Raw genomic sequence first — 15,883 nt, forward strand, 5'->3', positions numbered from 1 at the left:
GCATTCACCCCACACTTTTCCCTGGTGCCCCACAGAGCGGGCTGGGTGCCTGGCCCAGCAGAGGGACAGGGGCACACTGTGTCAGGCAGGTGGTGTGTCCATGCTCTGCATTGCCTGACACTTCCCCCACAGCTCCACAAACCAGGAAAAGCCTCTGGATGCCTGCCCTGGTCCTGGACAGCCCGTGCAGCCAGAGCAGCTCAAGGCCCTGCTGCACAGCCCTTGAGGGAGTTCAGAGCCCTTGTGTGCCCTGCCCGAGGAGCAGGACGTGGTCCCTGCACACAGCCCCAGGTCACGGGGGTGAGGCTGCTCTGGGAAAGCCCAGGGACAGGCGGCTCCAGCAGCACCCAGTGACCCCAGGGAACCCAGCAGGGCCTGCGCCAGCACAGACCTGCTTTCGGTTTGGTTCCCACAAACTGCACTGAGCCACGGCAACATCGCAGGGAGCCAGGCTGGGAGGGAAGGGAAGGAACCAGGGAGAGCTGAGAGCCCCTGGCAGGGCCTGCAGAGGGACTGGGGACAAGGCCTGCAGGGACAGCACCCAGGGAATGGCTCCCACTGCCAGAGGGCAGCCATGGGTAGCATCTTGGCAATGAGGAATTCCTGCCTGGGCTGGCATTGCCAGAGCAGCTGGGGCTGCCCCTGATCCCTGCAATGCCCAAGGCCAGGCTGGGCACTGGGGCTGGAGCAGCCTGGGACAGTGGGAGGTGTCCCTGCCATGGCAGGGGTGGCACTGCAGGGGCTCTGCCACCCAGCCCAGCCTGGCATTGTCTCTCTGGAGACGCTGCAGAGCCACCTCAGCTCCTTTCACATCCCCAGTGCAAACCCATCCCTGCCCGACCCCAAACCCCACAGGCACTGCACTCCCCGAGGGGCTCATCCAGCACTGTGCAGCTCAGCCCAGCTTTGTTCACAGGTGAGGCCTCCAGGGATGGCACAGCCCAGCCTGGCACAGCCCACGGCTCTGCCAGAGCAACCCAACCTGTACAGCAATTAGTCACCGGCAGATGAGCGCCGCTGCCCTTCCTCCAGCGTTATCTAAGCAGGGAGCGGGCTGGGAAAACAGAGCTGGAGCCGGGAATGCTGCCAGCCTGATCCCAAAAACACAGAACCGGTGTCACTCCATCCCTGGGGACAGACTGGCACTGCCATGGGGACAGGGCTGGGACACCTCCAGCCTGGCACGGCAAGGGGTTTGCCTGGGCTGGCACAGAGGCCACAGCTCCTGGTGCCTCATCTGCACAGGGGACACTTCTGACTGGGCCAGCCCAGCAGCCAGCAGGGTTGGGCTGGTGCCTGGGACCTGTCCCTTCCCAGGGGAACCTGGATCCATCCCCCCAGGGCATCCTGGACCCATCTCCCCACAATACCCTGGAGCCATTCCCTCCATGCAGAGGTGAGCCAAAACCAAAATAAAGCGAATATTTACACCAAAGGAACAGAATTTGTTAAGTGTGAACTCTTCCCTTCCCAGTGGCACAGAACCACGGAGTGATTTGAGTGGGAAGGGAACAGAAAGTTCATCTTGATCCACCCCTGCCATGGCAGGGACACCTCCCACTGTCCCAGGCTGCTCCCAGTGCCCAGCCTGGCCTTGGGCACTGCCAGGGATGCAGGGGCAGCCCCAGCTGCTCTGGGCACCCTGTGCCAGGGCCTGCCCGCCCTGCCAGCCACGAATTCCCTCCCAACATCCCGCCTTAACCTGTTCTTCCTTTTGGCTGTCCCACTGCAGCCAAGCACATCGGCTCACAGCACCATCCCTCTCCCAGACAATCCCAAATGACTCCAGGCACACGAGGGACATTTCTGCTCCCTGGGAAACGCGGGCTCTGGGATCACAGCAAGGAATGTCAGGTCCCTGATCTCCACCAGCCACCAACCAGCTGGCAGCACCAGTTTGAGGGTGCAGGTCCCAGCTGCAGCATCATCAGGGAGGAGATGAGGAAGAAGATGCAGGAGGAAGCACCCAGGGGCAGGACAAAGTTGGTACAGCCGCTAGCATGGCTCCTGAGAGGATGTGGAGCCTGTTACCAGATGGAATCCTGAAATCCCCCTGCACCTCCCACCCCAGCACAGTGTGAGCCCTGGGACAGCAGCTCCTGCCCACCCCAGTGCCCCAGGACAAGGGGACACTGGGGAACACAACTGCAATAACAGCAATAATAACAATAACAACCAAACCAGCACCACGTGAGCAGAAAGCCCTCGGGGAACACCAAACTCTGATCCAGAGCTCTGCTCTCCAGCATTCCCAACACACACCTCACTCCTGCTGCCCCCTCCAGGGACCCAGGATGGGGCTGGGATCCACCCTGGGACTGTGCATCTGAGCCCCACCAGCATCCCCCGATGGACAAACCCCCAGCCAAACCAGCATTCCCCTTCCCCAGCCCCGAGCACGGGCTCAGAACAAGCTCAGCCACAGCTGGGAGGGTGCCAGGTGGGCACAGACACCCGGGGTGGGGGTTCTGCAGCAAAGGCCTCCTTTCCTGATCGTAGGGCACTTCACCTGCCCTGTGACGCTGCCAAAGCTCGTCTGCCCCGACAGCTCTGGGGGCAGGAACCAGGAGGAAGCACGATGGGAAGAGAACCTAAATCCACAACAAGGAACACCCCACAACCACAACAACCAACAGCATCACCTGACAGCGAGCAGAGATGTGAGAGAGGATGGAGGAACTGTGGGACATCCCACAGATCCGGGGGTCAGGAGCGGCTGAGGGAGGGCACGAGGGCCTGCCCGAGGGGGCTGGGGGTGCCTGGGCAATGGGGCTGGGGGTACAGCCCTCCATCGCAGGGGCTGCGGTGCCCAGTGGAAGCAGGAGCGGGAGCAGTCCCGTGCCCGGAGCCGAGGATGCGCAGGGGGAGCGGGCCCGGCCGTGCCGAGGACAGCAGTGCCCCCCCGGGCCCAGCCGATGTTTCCGGAGCGGTGACAGCCCGCGCACGGCGGGGGAGGGAGACAGACCGAAAACACCCAAACCGTGAACGCGCCGGGCCGCGCAGGGGCGGCTCCGGCTGCCGGCAGCTGCTCGGGGGCCGCTCGGAGCGGCGTCACGGCGGGCTCAGAACGGCGCAGGGCTGCCCGGCCCGGCACCGGCCACGGCCCCGGGACGGCTCCGCTGCCCCGGCCCGGCTCACCCGCACGCCCGGGACGGCCCCACAGTCCCGTCCGGCTCCAGCACCACCCTGCACCGCCGCCCCGCGGCCCCGGCCCCGCGCCCACCGCACGGCCCCGGCCCCGCAGCCCCGGCCGGGGCAGCCCCGCGCGGGCCCGGCCCCCCCGCGTCGCTCCGCCGCTCACCGCGCTTGCCGGGGTCGTATCCCACGAGCACGAAGTAGTCGGCCAGGCGGGCCATGGCGGCGGGGGCGGCCCGGGCCGGCCCCGGGGGCCCCGCGAGGCCGCGCTCGGCTCCTCAGGGCGCCGCCGCCCGCCCGCGCCCACCGCCCGCCGCCGCCGCCATCTTGGCCCCGCGCGCACCGCGCCTGCGCCAGCGCCGGCCGCCGCGGGGGGCGGGGCCGCGCCTCCCATTGGCTGCGGGCGGGAGGGGCGGCGCCTCCCATTGGTCGCGGGGGCAGGGGCGGGGCCAAGAGCAGAGGGGGCGGGGACTGATGGGGAGGGGGCGGGGGCGGGCCAGGGGCTTCCCCGAGGGGGGGGAGGGGGGACGGAGGGTCCGGGAGTGGGGGGGACACGGGGACACCCGGGGTGCGGGGACACCCAGGGGTGCGGGGACATCCAGGGGTGTGCTGGGACATCCAGGGGTGTGCTGGGACACCCAGGGGTGTGGGGACATCCAGGGGTGTGCGGGGACATCCAGGGGTGTGCTGGGACATCCAGGGGTGTGCTGGGACATCCAGTGGCACGGGGACATCCAGGGGTGTGGGGACATCCAGGGGTGTGCGGGGACATCCAGGGGTGTGCTGGGACATCCAGGGGTGCGGGGACATCCAGGGGTGTGCTGGGACATCCAGGCGTGCGGGGACATCCAGGGGTGTGCTGGGACATCCAGGGGTGTGCGGGGACATCCAGGGGTGCGGGGACATCCAGGAGTGTGCTGGGACATCCAGGGGTGCGGGGACATCCAGGGGTGCGGGGCCACCCCCGAGTGTGTATGGACCCCTCCGGTGTGCACGGCCACGCGTGTGCGGACCCTTCGGATGCGGCGGGACACCCCCCGTGAGCACAGACCCCCCTCAGGTGTGCACAGGTGTGCCCCCGGGGTGCCCACAGGTTGCACACGCCCCCCATTGCACAACGTTCCCCTGGAAAGGACCCCCGCAGGTGTCACCCCACTCGGATGTGACCCCACACACAGGTGTGACACCACACACAGACGTGTTCCCATACGGGTGTGACCCCACATAGACGTGACCCCGCACACATATGTCACCCCACACACAGATGTGACCCCCAGGACACGACCCTGAGACTCGGTGTCCCCATCCCGCGGTGTCCCCGCGCTCGGGGCTCCGTGCCGCCCCTGCCCCAGGGACAGCGGGGCCCTGCCCTGGTGTCAGCCCCTGTGTCCCCGCGGTGTCCCCGGGCAGGGACAGCCCGGGCCATCCCCATCGCCGGCCCTGGGGGGATCCCGGGATGCGCGGCCGGTCCCGGCACCCCCGAGCGGGGTCCCCCCCGGCACCCGCACCCGCACCCGGCCGGGGGTGATGCAACCCTGCCCGGCCCTTGCGCCTCCCGCCGGCCCCGCCGCGTGTCGGGACATGTGCGGCGTGTCGGGACACGGCTGGGACGCGGCTGGCTCCGTGCCGGGACACGGCTGGCTCCGTGCCGGGCACGGGCACCGGCCCCGGTAGAGACCCGGTCCTGCGCTGGCCCGGCAGGGCTGGCCCAGGGCGGCTCCTGGGGACACCGGCGGGGTGGGCCAGCGGTGACCGGGGGTGGCACCGAGCCGCAGGTGTCCCTGTGCCAGGTGCCCATTGCGGCACGGCTCGGCCATCGGCCGGGTGCGGCCTGGCAGCGGGGTGGCCGTGCCCGTGTCCCTATGTCCCCGCATCCCCGTGTCCCCGCATCCCCGCATCCCCCTGTCCCCTTGTCCCCGTGTCCCCATGTTCCCGTGTCCCCATGTCCCCGCATCCCCGTGTCCCCACATCCCCGTGTCCCCGGTAGGAGCCACACCCGGAGCCCGGGCTGCAGGGATCACGGGGGGCTGCGCGGGCACAGAGCAGGGGACACCCGCTGTGACCTCTTGGGACAGTGACAGGGACGGGTACCCGGCAAAGGTGACAGCGGGGACGTGGGACCGGAGCGGCGCCGGAGGCCGGGAACGGGAAAAGCGGGCCGATCCAGCCTGGCAGCGCCCGGGGCCGCGCGGGTGTGACTGTCCCGTGCCAGGGTGGGACGGGCACGGGGACACGGCTGGGGTCTGTACCGGCGGGGGCGGGACCGCGGGGGTGGCACCGGCAGCGCAGGGATGGCACTGACGCACGGAGATTGGCACTGACCCCGCAGGGACCGGGGGCGGCTGGCGGCGCCGCCGGCCGTGGTGGCAGCGGTGACACCGCAGCAGGGGCTGTGCGGGACCCGCAGGGGCAGCAGCGGGCACAGGGAGCGCAGGACACGGGCACGGGGACAGGAACGGGGCACGGGGACGCGAGGCACGTGCAGAGCCCAATCGTGCCGTGTGCCCGGGATCCTCTCGAGAAAGAGCTGCTGCTGGGGACTCTGGGGACACCGGGGGCTGCTGGCGTTCCTGGAGATGCTGGGGACACTGGGGACGCTGGGACTATGAGGATGCTGGTGACAACAGGGATGCCGGTGACCCTGGGGACCCTGCCGTGTCTGCAGGCTGGAGGAAGCGGTTCCTCCCCTCTCCCGGCAGCTCCCGGCCGTTCCCGCGGCCCGGACACGGAGCCCGGTGTCCCGGGGTGTCCCGCACACCCAGCCCGGTGTCCCGGGTGTCCCGCACACGGAGCCCGGTGTCCCGGGTGTCCCGCACACCCAGCCCGGTGTCCCGGGGTGTCCCGCACACGGAGCCCGGTGTCCCGGGGTGTCCCGCACACGGAGCCCGATGTCCCGGGTGTCCTGCACACGTAGCCCGATGTCCCGGGTGTCCCGCACACGGAGCCCGATGTCCCGGGGTGTCCCGCACACGGAGCCCGGTGTCCCGGGTGTCCCGCACACCCAGCCCGGTGTCCCGGGGTGTCGCTGTCACCGCTGCCCAGCGGGACGCGGCTCCGGGGCCGTGCGCGGCCACCTCGGGTGTCCCGGCGGGCTCAGGGATTGGGCAGCGGCCGCTCGGTTTGGGGGTCCCGGCTGTGCCCCCCGCCCCCCGGGGGTCCCAGCAGCAGCCAGGGGCGCTTTTTGGGGGGCGGGTGACCGGAGCCCGCCCTGCCCCGGGGCCTCAGCCAGCAGGCAATTAAGCTAATTAAAACTTCTCCTGGGTTCCCAGGGCCGGGAGCCAGCGGAGAGGGAAAGCGCTGCCGAGCCCGGGGACAGAGGGGGTGACCCGGGGACGGCGGCTCCCGGTGCGGGCCCAGCTGTGCCGGGGTGGCCGTGAGGGGACAGCCGGGCCCAGCAGGGCCGGGCAGGGACAGCGCCCGGGGTCCCTCCCAGAGCCCCGAGGATGGTGATCCCTGAGGAGGAGGAGGAGGAGGGCAGGGAAACTGCCCCTGCTGTGGGCCGGGGGCTCAGCTGCACCCCTGCCGTGTCCCCAGAGCCCCCTCCTCGTGCCCAGGCTGATCCTGGTGACACGGACCCTGGTGACACTGCTCCTGGTGACCCTGACCCTGGTGACCCTGACCCTGGTGACACGGACCCTGGTGACCCTGACCCTGGTGACACGGACCCTGGTGACACGGTTTGTCCCCGGGGGTGACAGCGGCTGGTGACCCAGACCCGGGTGACACGGTTTGTCCCCGGGGGTGACAGCGGCCGGCCCTGCCCCGCACAAGGGGAGCCCGGGATGGCGCTGGGGTCGCTGCGGGGGCGCTGGCACTGCGCCGTGCCGGGTGACAGATGTCACCTCTGTGTCCCGGACCCCACGGGGTGACACCCGCGGGCACAGCCCTGGGGACACCGCGGTGGCGGCGGCGGGCTCGGGGCGGGGGTCGGGGGTCCCAGGGTGTCCCGCGTCCCCCCGCCCGCGGCTCTCGGCCTTGTTTGCAGCCGGGTTTTCCCTCTCGCTGGGTTTTCCCTCTCTCAGCCCGGACCGCGGCAGGGATTCCCGGGGGTCGGGCCGGATCCAGCCGCGCCCCCCGCCCCGCTCGGGGCCGTGTCCCGCCGCCCCCGCCCGTTCCCCCCGCGCCGGGATCAGGTGCTGCCCCAAATCCCCCCGCACGGGGCCGGGCGTGCTCAGCCTTTGTGTCCCGATAATGCGGAAGAATCCCAGCGATTCCGGGCACGCGGAGGCCCCCGGCCCTCGGCCTGGGGAAGAGGGGGGAGCGGGAACCCCCAGCCCCGGGTCCGGGCCGGCTCGGGCTCCTGGGGGTGCTGGGGGGTCTCCCCCGATCCCCCCGGACCGCCGGCTCCAGCAGGGTGGGGGTCCCGGCCGAGGGTCCCAGCGAGGGGAGCTGTGGGGACCCATCCCCTGCCCAGCTCAGAGGCAGCCCCCGGGAGCCCCCCGGAACCCCAGGGTCCCGGTTTGGGGGAGCTGCTGCCCGGCAGGAGCGGGGCCGCTCTGATCCCTGCGGATTTACATTCCTGAGCTGTTCTGCAAGGCGCCATGTGATGCTTTCAACGCGGAATCAGCCCGGGCAGGATACCGGGGGTGCTGCTGCCCCCCGAGGGGGCACACGGGGCTGTCCCTGCTGGGCTGCACTGGGGGGCTCTGTTCCCCCGGGGTCCCCCCAGGGCAGGGGAGTGTCGGGGTGCCCGGGGGGTGCCCGGGAGGTGCCCGGCGGTGCCAGGCGGGAGGGCACGGCCGGGTTTGGCAGGGCACGGAGCGACGTGGCACGGGGCAGCGCGGACCCGGCCCGGCCGGGGGGCTGCCCAGACTCCCCGATAGTCTCAGTCCCGTCCCTCTGTCCCCAGCCGGGTCCCCCAGCCCAGCCCGGCCCGGCCCGGCTTCAGGGCCGCTCCCCAGCCCCGGCCCTGCGCCGGGAAGGTCCCGGGGGCAGCGGGGCCGAGGGGCCGGGTACGTGCGGTACCGGGGTGAGGTTCGGGCCGGGCTCGGCCCTGGGGTGCTGCGGGGCCGGGGAAGGTGCGAAGGCAGTGCCGGGCAGAGGGGCGGGGGGCAGTGCGGGCTCTGGGACGGACACAGCGGGGCCGGGGCGCTGCGGGACTCGGGGGCTGCGGGAGCGGTGCCGGGAAGGTGCGGGGCCGGTGCGCGGCCGGGGCTCCGGGGCCGGTGCGGAGCCGAGGGCGGCGCGGGGCTGCTCCGGGGCTGCTCCTGCTCTGCTCCTGCTCTGCTCCTGCTCCTGCTCCTGCTCCTGCTGCTGCTGCTGCTGCTGCTCCCGCCCGCGGCTCCTCCCGTCCCGCTGGGCCCCTCCCGCCCGCCGGCCCCGGCGATATTTAACCTGGGCCGGGGCGGGGAGCGGCAGCGCCGAGCGGGGACGGAGCCGAGCCCGAGGCAGCGCAGCCCGGTCCCGGTCCCGTTCCCGTTCCCGTTCCGGTACCGCCGGGACCCCGCGCCGCCCCCGCTGCGGCACAGGCAGGGAGCGGAGCGGGGGCAGCACGAGCAGGGGCTGCGACCCCGACCCCGACCTCGAGCCGGAGCCCAGCGCGACCCCCGCGCCGAGCCGCCCTCCCCGTGCCTCCGGCCGCCGCCGCTCGTCCCGTCCCGTCCCGTCCGGCCATGCGAGCCCCGGCCCCGCTGGCGCTCGGTTGCGTCAGCTTCGCGCTGTGCCTGCTGGAGCTGCCCCACGGGCGGGCCCTGCCGCCGCGCAGGTGAGGGACCCTGCCGATCCCTGCCGATCCCTGCCGACCCCTGCCCTACCCCTGCCCGACCCCTGCCCGATCCCTGCCGATCCCTGCCGACCCCTGCCCGATCCCTGCCGACCCCTGCCCGATCCCTGCCGACCCCTGCCGATCCCTGCCGATCCCTGCCGATCCCTGCCGATCCCTGCCCGACCCCTGCCCCATCTCTGCCCGCACCCCTGCCCCGCTCGTCCTGCCCACCCGCACCCCCTTTTCCCGCACCCCCTGCCCGCCCCCTCCCCGTTCCCCCCGGGATGGGGGCCTGGGGGGTTCCGGGCCAGCGTCTCCTGCCGGGCCCCCACCCCGGGCACGCGGTACCGGGCGGGGGGTGCGGGGTCCCGGCCCCCGCCATGGGCGCTGGGGGCACGGGGGCACCCCCGGGGCTGCGGGAGGTGCCATGTGTGCCAGGTGTGCAAAGGTGTGCCAGGTGTGCCAGGTGAGCCAGAGCCGCGGGGGCTGGCACACGCCGGGACAGGGATTTTGTGTGTGCGGGATCTCGGGGGTGCCCGGTGGGGTCTCTGGGGCCGGGCCGCCCCCCGTGTGACCGTGCCCACCCCGCACGTTCGGGTGCGTGTCCCGGCTCGGGGAGCGCGTCCGGGCCGGCCCCGGCGCCCGGGGATCCCCGCCTGGCTCGGGGGGCGCGGGGGGAGCGGCCCTGGCACCGCCGGCCGTGGTGGGCACCGGGGCACCCGCAGGGCACCCCCTGCCATGGCTGGGCTGGGGTCCTGTGGGGCACGGGACGAGGGTTAAAATGGGGAGAAATATTTAAAAAAGGGAAAAGAGAAGGACGGGACTGAGAATGGGACCCAAAGCTCCGAGTTCCTTGGAGCTGAGGAGGGGTCCCCCGAGGAAAAGGCGTCCCGGGATAGGGGCACTGAGGCCGGGGCAGCTCTGTGGCCCCGTCGGGGTGCCCGGAGCCCCCCGCGGTTACCGGGGCACGTGGGAACGGAGCGGGGGGAGCCGGGGGGGCTCCGGCGGCTGCTCGGGGCTGTCGTGTGTGCGGGACACGTGTCCGTGTGCTCGGGGTACGTGTGTGCCTGCAGGTAGAGGCTGCTTCCTCCTCCTCCTCCTCTCCTCCTCCTCCTCCGCCCCTCCGGAAGCGCCGGGCTCAGCGCTGGCTCCGGGCTCAGCGGTGCCCGGTGCCCCCCGAGCCGCAGCCGTGTCCCCCTGACCGCGTCCCTTCTCTCCGCAGGGCCCTCCCGGCTCGGAGCCCCCCGGAGCGGATCCCCGCTCTCCCCGGAGCGCCCCCGGCCCCGCAGCCCGCGGGGACCCCGCGGCACCGAGCCCCGGTTCCCCGGCACGGCCCGTGGGCCGCCCCCCGGCACCGCCCGCCCGCCCCGCGGCACGGCCGGCGCCTCGTCCTGCGGCACCCCCGGTGGGACCCCCGGCACGATCCCCCCCGGCGGGACCCCCGGGCCGGCCGCGGCCGCCGGCACGCCGGGGCGCACCTGGTGCGGGTGGGCTGCGTGCTGGGCACCTGCCAGGTGCAGAACCTGAGCCACCGCCTGTGGCAGCTGCGGGCACGGTCCGGCCGCCGCGACTCGTCCCCCATGAACCCCAACAGCCCCCACAGCTACGGCTGAGCGGGGGGCGCGCCCCCGCCCCGCGGGACCCCCCGAGCACCGCCGCGGGCTCCTCCGGGCGCCGGAGCCTCCTGATGGAGCACCGGGGCGGCCACGGATGGACGGCGGCACCGTGGGACTGCCGGTGGCCCGGGATGACCAACGGGATCCGTGGTGGCCGGCGGTGGCCCCAGGGACTGCAGGTGGCCTCACAGACCGGCGGTGGCCCCAGGGACTGGAGGTGGCCTCACAGACCGGCGGTGGCCCAGAGCGACTCACGGTGGCCGGTGCTGGCCCGCGGTGACTCTCGGTGGCTCAGAGTGGCCCCTGGTGGCCGGTGCTGGCCCTCAGTGACTCTCGGTGGCTCAGAGCGGCCCCTGTGACCGGTGCTGGCCCGCGGTGACTCTCGGTGGCTCAGAGTGGCCCCTGGTGGCCGGTGCTGGCCCGCGGTGACTCTCGGTGGCTCAGAGTGGCCCCTGGTGGCCGGTGCTGGCCCGTGGTGACCCGTGGCGGCCCGTGGTGGCGGCGGTGGCCAGTCGGTGCGGGGCAGGTCCAAGGGCCACCGGGAATCCCGCTGACCGCAGCAGCACCGGAACCTTGTGCAAGACGCTCCTGCTGACTCAGCATTCCCGTGCGGGCCGCGGCACCCCCAGGGCACCCCCAGGGCCCCGGCCCTTCCCCAGGGTGACACTGGGGCCGTGGGACCCCGCAAGGACAGGGCACGGGGACCCCGCCCGGTGGGACAGGGATGCGTGAGCCAGGTCACTGTCCCACCCCCTCCTGGGGGCAGCTTGAGCAGCCCCCCGAGAGCAGCAGCCCCACTCCCTCCAGAGCAGCCCTGGCCTCCCAGGAGCACCCCGATTCCTGGGGCACCCCATTCACAGAGCACCTCGTTCCTGGGGCACCCCATTCCCAGAGGAATGTGCCTGTTCCCCCAGAGCGCCCCATTCTCAGGAACACCCTATTGCTGGGAACAACCCCATTCCCAAGAACACCCTCTTCCCACTAACACCCTATTTTCAGAGCACCCCCATTCCCAAGAACACCCCATTCCCAGAACACCCCAGCCCCCGGAGCACCCCAATCATGCCAGCAGCTCCCCAGCCCCCATTCCCCAGAGCACCAGGATGTCCCCTGGGTGCCACACGGACGGAGCTGTCCCTGGGTGTCCCTCCCCTGGGTGTCCCGGGACTTCCCAGACCCCATAGAGCTGCCGAGGGGCGCTGGGGGATCCCGAGGGGTGTGGGGGTGCCCAGGCCTTTGTGGCCTCCCCTGGGTGCCCCCGCTGAGCCTGGGGGGTGCCCGACCCACCCTGGCCCAGGTCGCTGCTTCCCGGGAATCCTGGATTGTGTGGAATAAACAAAGCGTGTGAGGAGGAGCTGGGCTGGGGCGTGGTGATCCCATAGGGAAGGGGCAGGGATGGGGCACGGTGATCCCATAGGGAAGGGATATGGGATGGGATATGGGATGGGGCACACTGATCCCCTGGGGATGGGGCAGGGGGTGGGCAGGGGGCAGCCGTGTCCAGGGACAGGCACGGAGCCCCTCAGGAGCAGGAGGTGACAGGTGGGGGCTGTGTCCGCAGGGCTGTGGGGACAGTGGGGGCACACACATGTGTGTCTGTGCCCGTGCCCACACGTGTCTGTGCCTGGTTATGCCCACACGTGCCCATGTCCGGCCGCGTCTGTGCCCTGTCCTGGCCGTGCCCACACGTGTCCATGCCCACCCGTGCCAGCCCGTGCCGTGCCGTGTCACACCCGTGCCATCGCCTCCCCGGGGCAGCGCCATCCCGGTGTCCCCGCTGTGTCCCCAGGGCCGCTTCCTCTCCCCGTGTCCCTGCGGGGTCACTCGCGGCCCCACCCGGGGGTCCCCAGCTCGGGGCCGGCCCGGGGGTCCCCAGCCCCCCCCCCGGCGGGCGGGGGGTCAAACATTAACCGGGGCGGGTTAACTGGTCACCGATTGTCACCCATTGTCCCCGCGGCGCCGGGCGGGCCCCCCGCGCCGCCCCCGCCATAAAAGCGGGGCTGAGGCGGCCGCCCCCAGCCCCGGAGCCCCCAGCCCCAGCATGAGCAGCCTGCAGGAGGTGAGGGGGCGGGGGGCTCCACCGGGGGGGGACAGACACACCTGGGGGGGGGACGGGACAGACACACCCGGGCCACCCCAAACCCAGGGACAGAGGGACCCCTTGGCGATGTCACCCCTGCTGTGGGGTGCCACCCCACCCCAAAGGGTCCCAATTTGGGGGGTTCCGAGGCGACAGGGAGCTGCCCCCACCCTGGGCAGGGTTGTGGGGACAGGGCCAGCCAGAGGGGTGTCCCACAGCACCCGTGGGGCTGGGCAGAGACCCCAAACAAGGACCCCTGGACTGCTGTCCCCATCTAGGGACAGCCGGGGCCGGACCCCCCCAGGGATCGGGGATGGCACCCCCAGATCCGTCTGTGCCCCGGGGGACAGTGTGGTGATCTGTGACACCATGTGACACCGTGTGACACGGTGATAGATAGTGTGCGATAGTGTGTGACAAAGTGTGACACCGTGTGACAAAGTGTGACATTGTGCGGCAGCGTGCGATAGTGTGTGACAAAGTGTAACAGTGTGATCCCACACGACCGGGTCTCTCCTTGGTGCCTGTGTCCCCCTGTCCCCAACCTCCTGTCCCTGTCCCGCAGAGCCTCGGCCAGAGGAGCAGGACAGGACAGGACCCCGATCCCCTCTGTCCCTGTCCCCTGTCCCCATCCCGGGGGCAAGATGGGAGCCCCGATCCCTCTGTCCCTGTCCCCTGTCCCCTGTCCCCATCCCGGGGGCAGGATGGGAGCCCCGATCCCTCTGTCCCTGTCCCGTCCTCCTGTCCCTGTCCCCATCCCGGGGGCAGGATGGGACCCCCGATCCCTCTGTCCCTGTCCCCCTGTCCCTATCCCGGGGGCAGGATGGGAGCCCTGATCCCTCTGTCCCTGTCCCGCGGTGCCCCATGGGACCCCTGAGCCGCTCCGGCCCCTGTCCCCTGTCCCTGTCCCCGTCCCTCGGTCCCCACGCGGGTCCCCCTGAGCCGCTCTGTCCCTGTCCCCCGTCCCTGTCCCCCGTCCCCGTCCCTCGGTCCCCACGCGGCTCCCCCTGATCCCCGTTCCCCGCAGGGCCCCGACTCCTCCGAGGAGCCGCAGCCCGGCAAGGCCAAGAGCGAGTTCCGCAACTACACCGTGAGTGGGGGTCCCGGGGGGCGGGGGTCCCCAGCCGGGCGGGTCCCGGGGCTCCGGCTGTCCCCAGAGCACCGGGCAGGGTGCGGGGACACGGGGGGAGCCCCCGGAGCGCCCCCAGCCCCGGTGCTGCCCCGCAGGAGGGGAAGCTGATCGACCGCGTGTACAACACCTACCGGCTCATGCACACGCACCAGACCGTGGAGTTCGTCCGCAGGAAGGTGCGAACGGCCCCGGGTCCCCCGGTGTCACCCCCTGTCCCCCGGTGTCACCCCGGGTCCCCCGGTGTCACCCCCTGTCCCCCGGTGTCACCCCGGGTCCCCCGGTGCCACCCCAGCGGGGGTGTCCCAGCCCCGCCGCCCCTCCCAGCCCGTGTGCGGGCACCGAGGGGCACCGGCCGCCGCGGCTGGCAGGGGATGGCGCTGTCGCCACGTGTCGCCGTCCCCAGAGCGCGCAGTACGGCTCCTGCTCGCAGCGGAGGATGAGCGTGATGGAGGCGCTGGAGCTGCTGGACCAGCTCGTGGACGAGTCGGACCCCGACGTGGATTTCCCCAACTCCTTCCACGCCTTCCAGACGGCCGAGGGGATCCGCCGGGCGCACCCCGACAAAGGTGGGGCCGGAACCCGCCCCGTGCCCGCCCTGTGCCCCGCCGGGTGCCCGGCGCAGGGGTGACACGGCCCCGCCTGTCCCCCCAGACTGGTTCCACCTCGTGGGGCTCCTGCATGACCTGGGCAAGGTGCTGGTGCTGTTCGGGGAGCCCCAGGTGAGCGGCACGGCGGGCAGGGGGCTCGGGGGGTCCCCCCGCGGCCGGGGAGCCCTCGGGGGGCGCTGTGACCCCCGTGCCCCCCGCAGTGGGCCGTGGTCGGGGACACCTTCCCGGTGGGCTGCAAGGTGCAGAAGTCGGTGGTGTACGGGGACTCCACCTTCCACGAGAACCCCGACACCAAAGACCCCCGGTACAGGTGAGCGGGACCCCCGGGGGGTCGGGGGCTGCACCCCCAGCCCGGCTGGGCTGCAGGGGGGGGTCCAGCCCCTCAATCCCCACCCCATCCCCAGCACCGAGTGCGGGATGTACCAGCCCGGCTGCGGCCTGGACAACGTCCTCATGTCCTGGGGCCACGATGGTGAGTTTGGGGGGCTGAGGGGAGGGGTCCCTTCCTGGGGGCAGCACCCCCTGCCCCGAACGGGGCTCTGGTGCCCCCGGGGCTGTGCTGAACCCCCCCTCCCCACTGCCCCCTTTGCATGGGCCGCAGCCCTTGGCGTGGGGCAGGGGCTGCTCTTTGGGGGGCTCTGTGACTCTGGGGGGGCTCTGCACCTCTCGGGGTCCCCCCCCGGTGGGGGTCCAGCCCCTCCCCACGCCCACCCCCCTTTTCAGAGTACATGTACCAAGTGATGAAGTTCAACAAGTTCGCCCTGCCCAAGGAGGTGAGCTCAGCCTGGGGGGCTCAGGGACCCCCGGGGGGTTTGGGGGTGCGGGGGGAGCACCCTAACCCCGCGTGCCCCCCACGCCAGGCCTTCTACATGGTTCGCTTCCACTCCTTCTACCCCTGGCACGCCCACGGTGACTACGGGCACCTGTGCTCGGAGGAGGATCGCCGCATGCTGCCCTGGCTCCGCGAGCTCAAGTGTGTGCCAGGGGGGTCTGGGGGGCTCTGGGGGCTCGGCCGGGCCCCCCGAGGCTTTGGGGGGTGCAGCCCCCCGCCCTGACCCCCCGTTTGCCCCCGCAGCAAGTTCGACCTGTACACCAAGCAGGAGGAGCTGCCCGACGTGCAGCAGCTCCGCGCTTACTACCAGGGCCTCATCGACAAATACTGCCCGGGGCAGCTCTGCTGGTGACAGCCCCGTCCTGCAGGGGGGACCCCCGAACCCTGCTGGGACCCCCGAACCCTGCCAGGCCCCCCACAGCACCCCCAGACCCTGCCCTAGGGCTCCACAATAAACCTGCTCTGCTGCACCCCCGTGCCAGTCCCCCTCCCCGCAGGACCCCCCAAATCCCAAATCCCAAATCCAGGAGAGCTGCAGGGCTGGAATGTCAAAGGCTTTAATTAGAAAATTATAGGAAAGCTCTGGGCTCGGGCTGAGCCGGGCAGGGGGAACCATGGGATGGGCAGAGCCCGCAGGGAGGAGCACCCCAAAGTGCCAGGGGGGACCCCAAAGTGACCTGAGGGGCCGGGCAGGGTAACCGGAGGGCTGGCACTGCCCAAACTGCCCCAGCCCGTGGGCACAGAGCCCCCACCCGCTCTGAGCCCCTGACCTGTGC

The 15,883-nt window shown here is 71.9% G+C and overlaps 2 protein-coding genes across 4 annotated transcripts in view; one reads left to right on the forward strand and one right to left on the reverse strand.

The window, feature by feature from the left end:
* Positions 1 to 3,381, reverse strand: part of SBF1 (SET binding factor 1) — a 61,287-nt gene extending 57,906 nt beyond the window's left edge. For all 3 annotated transcript variants that reach the window (XM_063153589.1, XM_063153588.1, XM_063153587.1), the window contains exon 1: positions 3,302 to 3,381. In XM_063153589.1, the coding sequence (XP_063009659.1) occupies positions 3,302 to 3,356 (55 nt within the window). In that variant the 5' untranslated portion in view covers positions 3,357 to 3,381. The remainder of the gene's footprint in view (positions 1 to 3,301) is intronic.
* A 9,094-nt stretch (positions 3,382 to 12,475) lies between these two features.
* MIOX (myo-inositol oxygenase) lies at positions 12,476 to 15,543 on the forward strand. The gene is made up of 10 exons (XM_063153596.1): positions 12,476 to 12,514; positions 13,563 to 13,625; positions 13,763 to 13,843; positions 14,071 to 14,233; positions 14,319 to 14,386; positions 14,476 to 14,585; positions 14,680 to 14,747; positions 14,999 to 15,048; positions 15,136 to 15,248; positions 15,351 to 15,543. The coding sequence occupies exons 1-10, from the start codon at positions 12,497 to 12,499 to the stop codon at positions 15,457 to 15,459; spliced, it is 843 nt and encodes a 280-aa protein (XP_063009666.1). The 5' UTR covers positions 12,476 to 12,496; the 3' UTR covers positions 15,460 to 15,543.
* The last annotated feature ends 340 nt before the right edge of the window (positions 15,544 to 15,883 follow it).

This window comes from Melospiza melodia, chromosome 4, assembly GCF_035770615.1.
Source record: "Melospiza melodia melodia isolate bMelMel2 chromosome 4, bMelMel2.pri, whole genome shotgun sequence".
Lineage (NCBI taxonomy): Eukaryota > Metazoa > Chordata > Aves > Passeriformes > Passerellidae > Melospiza > Melospiza melodia.

Bases quoted from the DNA above. Each gene is read 5' to 3' on its own strand.
- MIOX (XM_063153596.1), top strand. The intron at 14,387-14,475 runs GTGAGCGGCACG...TGCCCCCCGCAG, and splicing joins TGCTGTTCGGGGAGCCCCAG to TGGGCCGTGGTCGGGGACAC. The intron at 14,748-14,998 runs GTGAGTTTGGGG...CCCCCTTTTCAG, and splicing joins CATGTCCTGGGGCCACGATG to AGTACATGTACCAAGTGATG.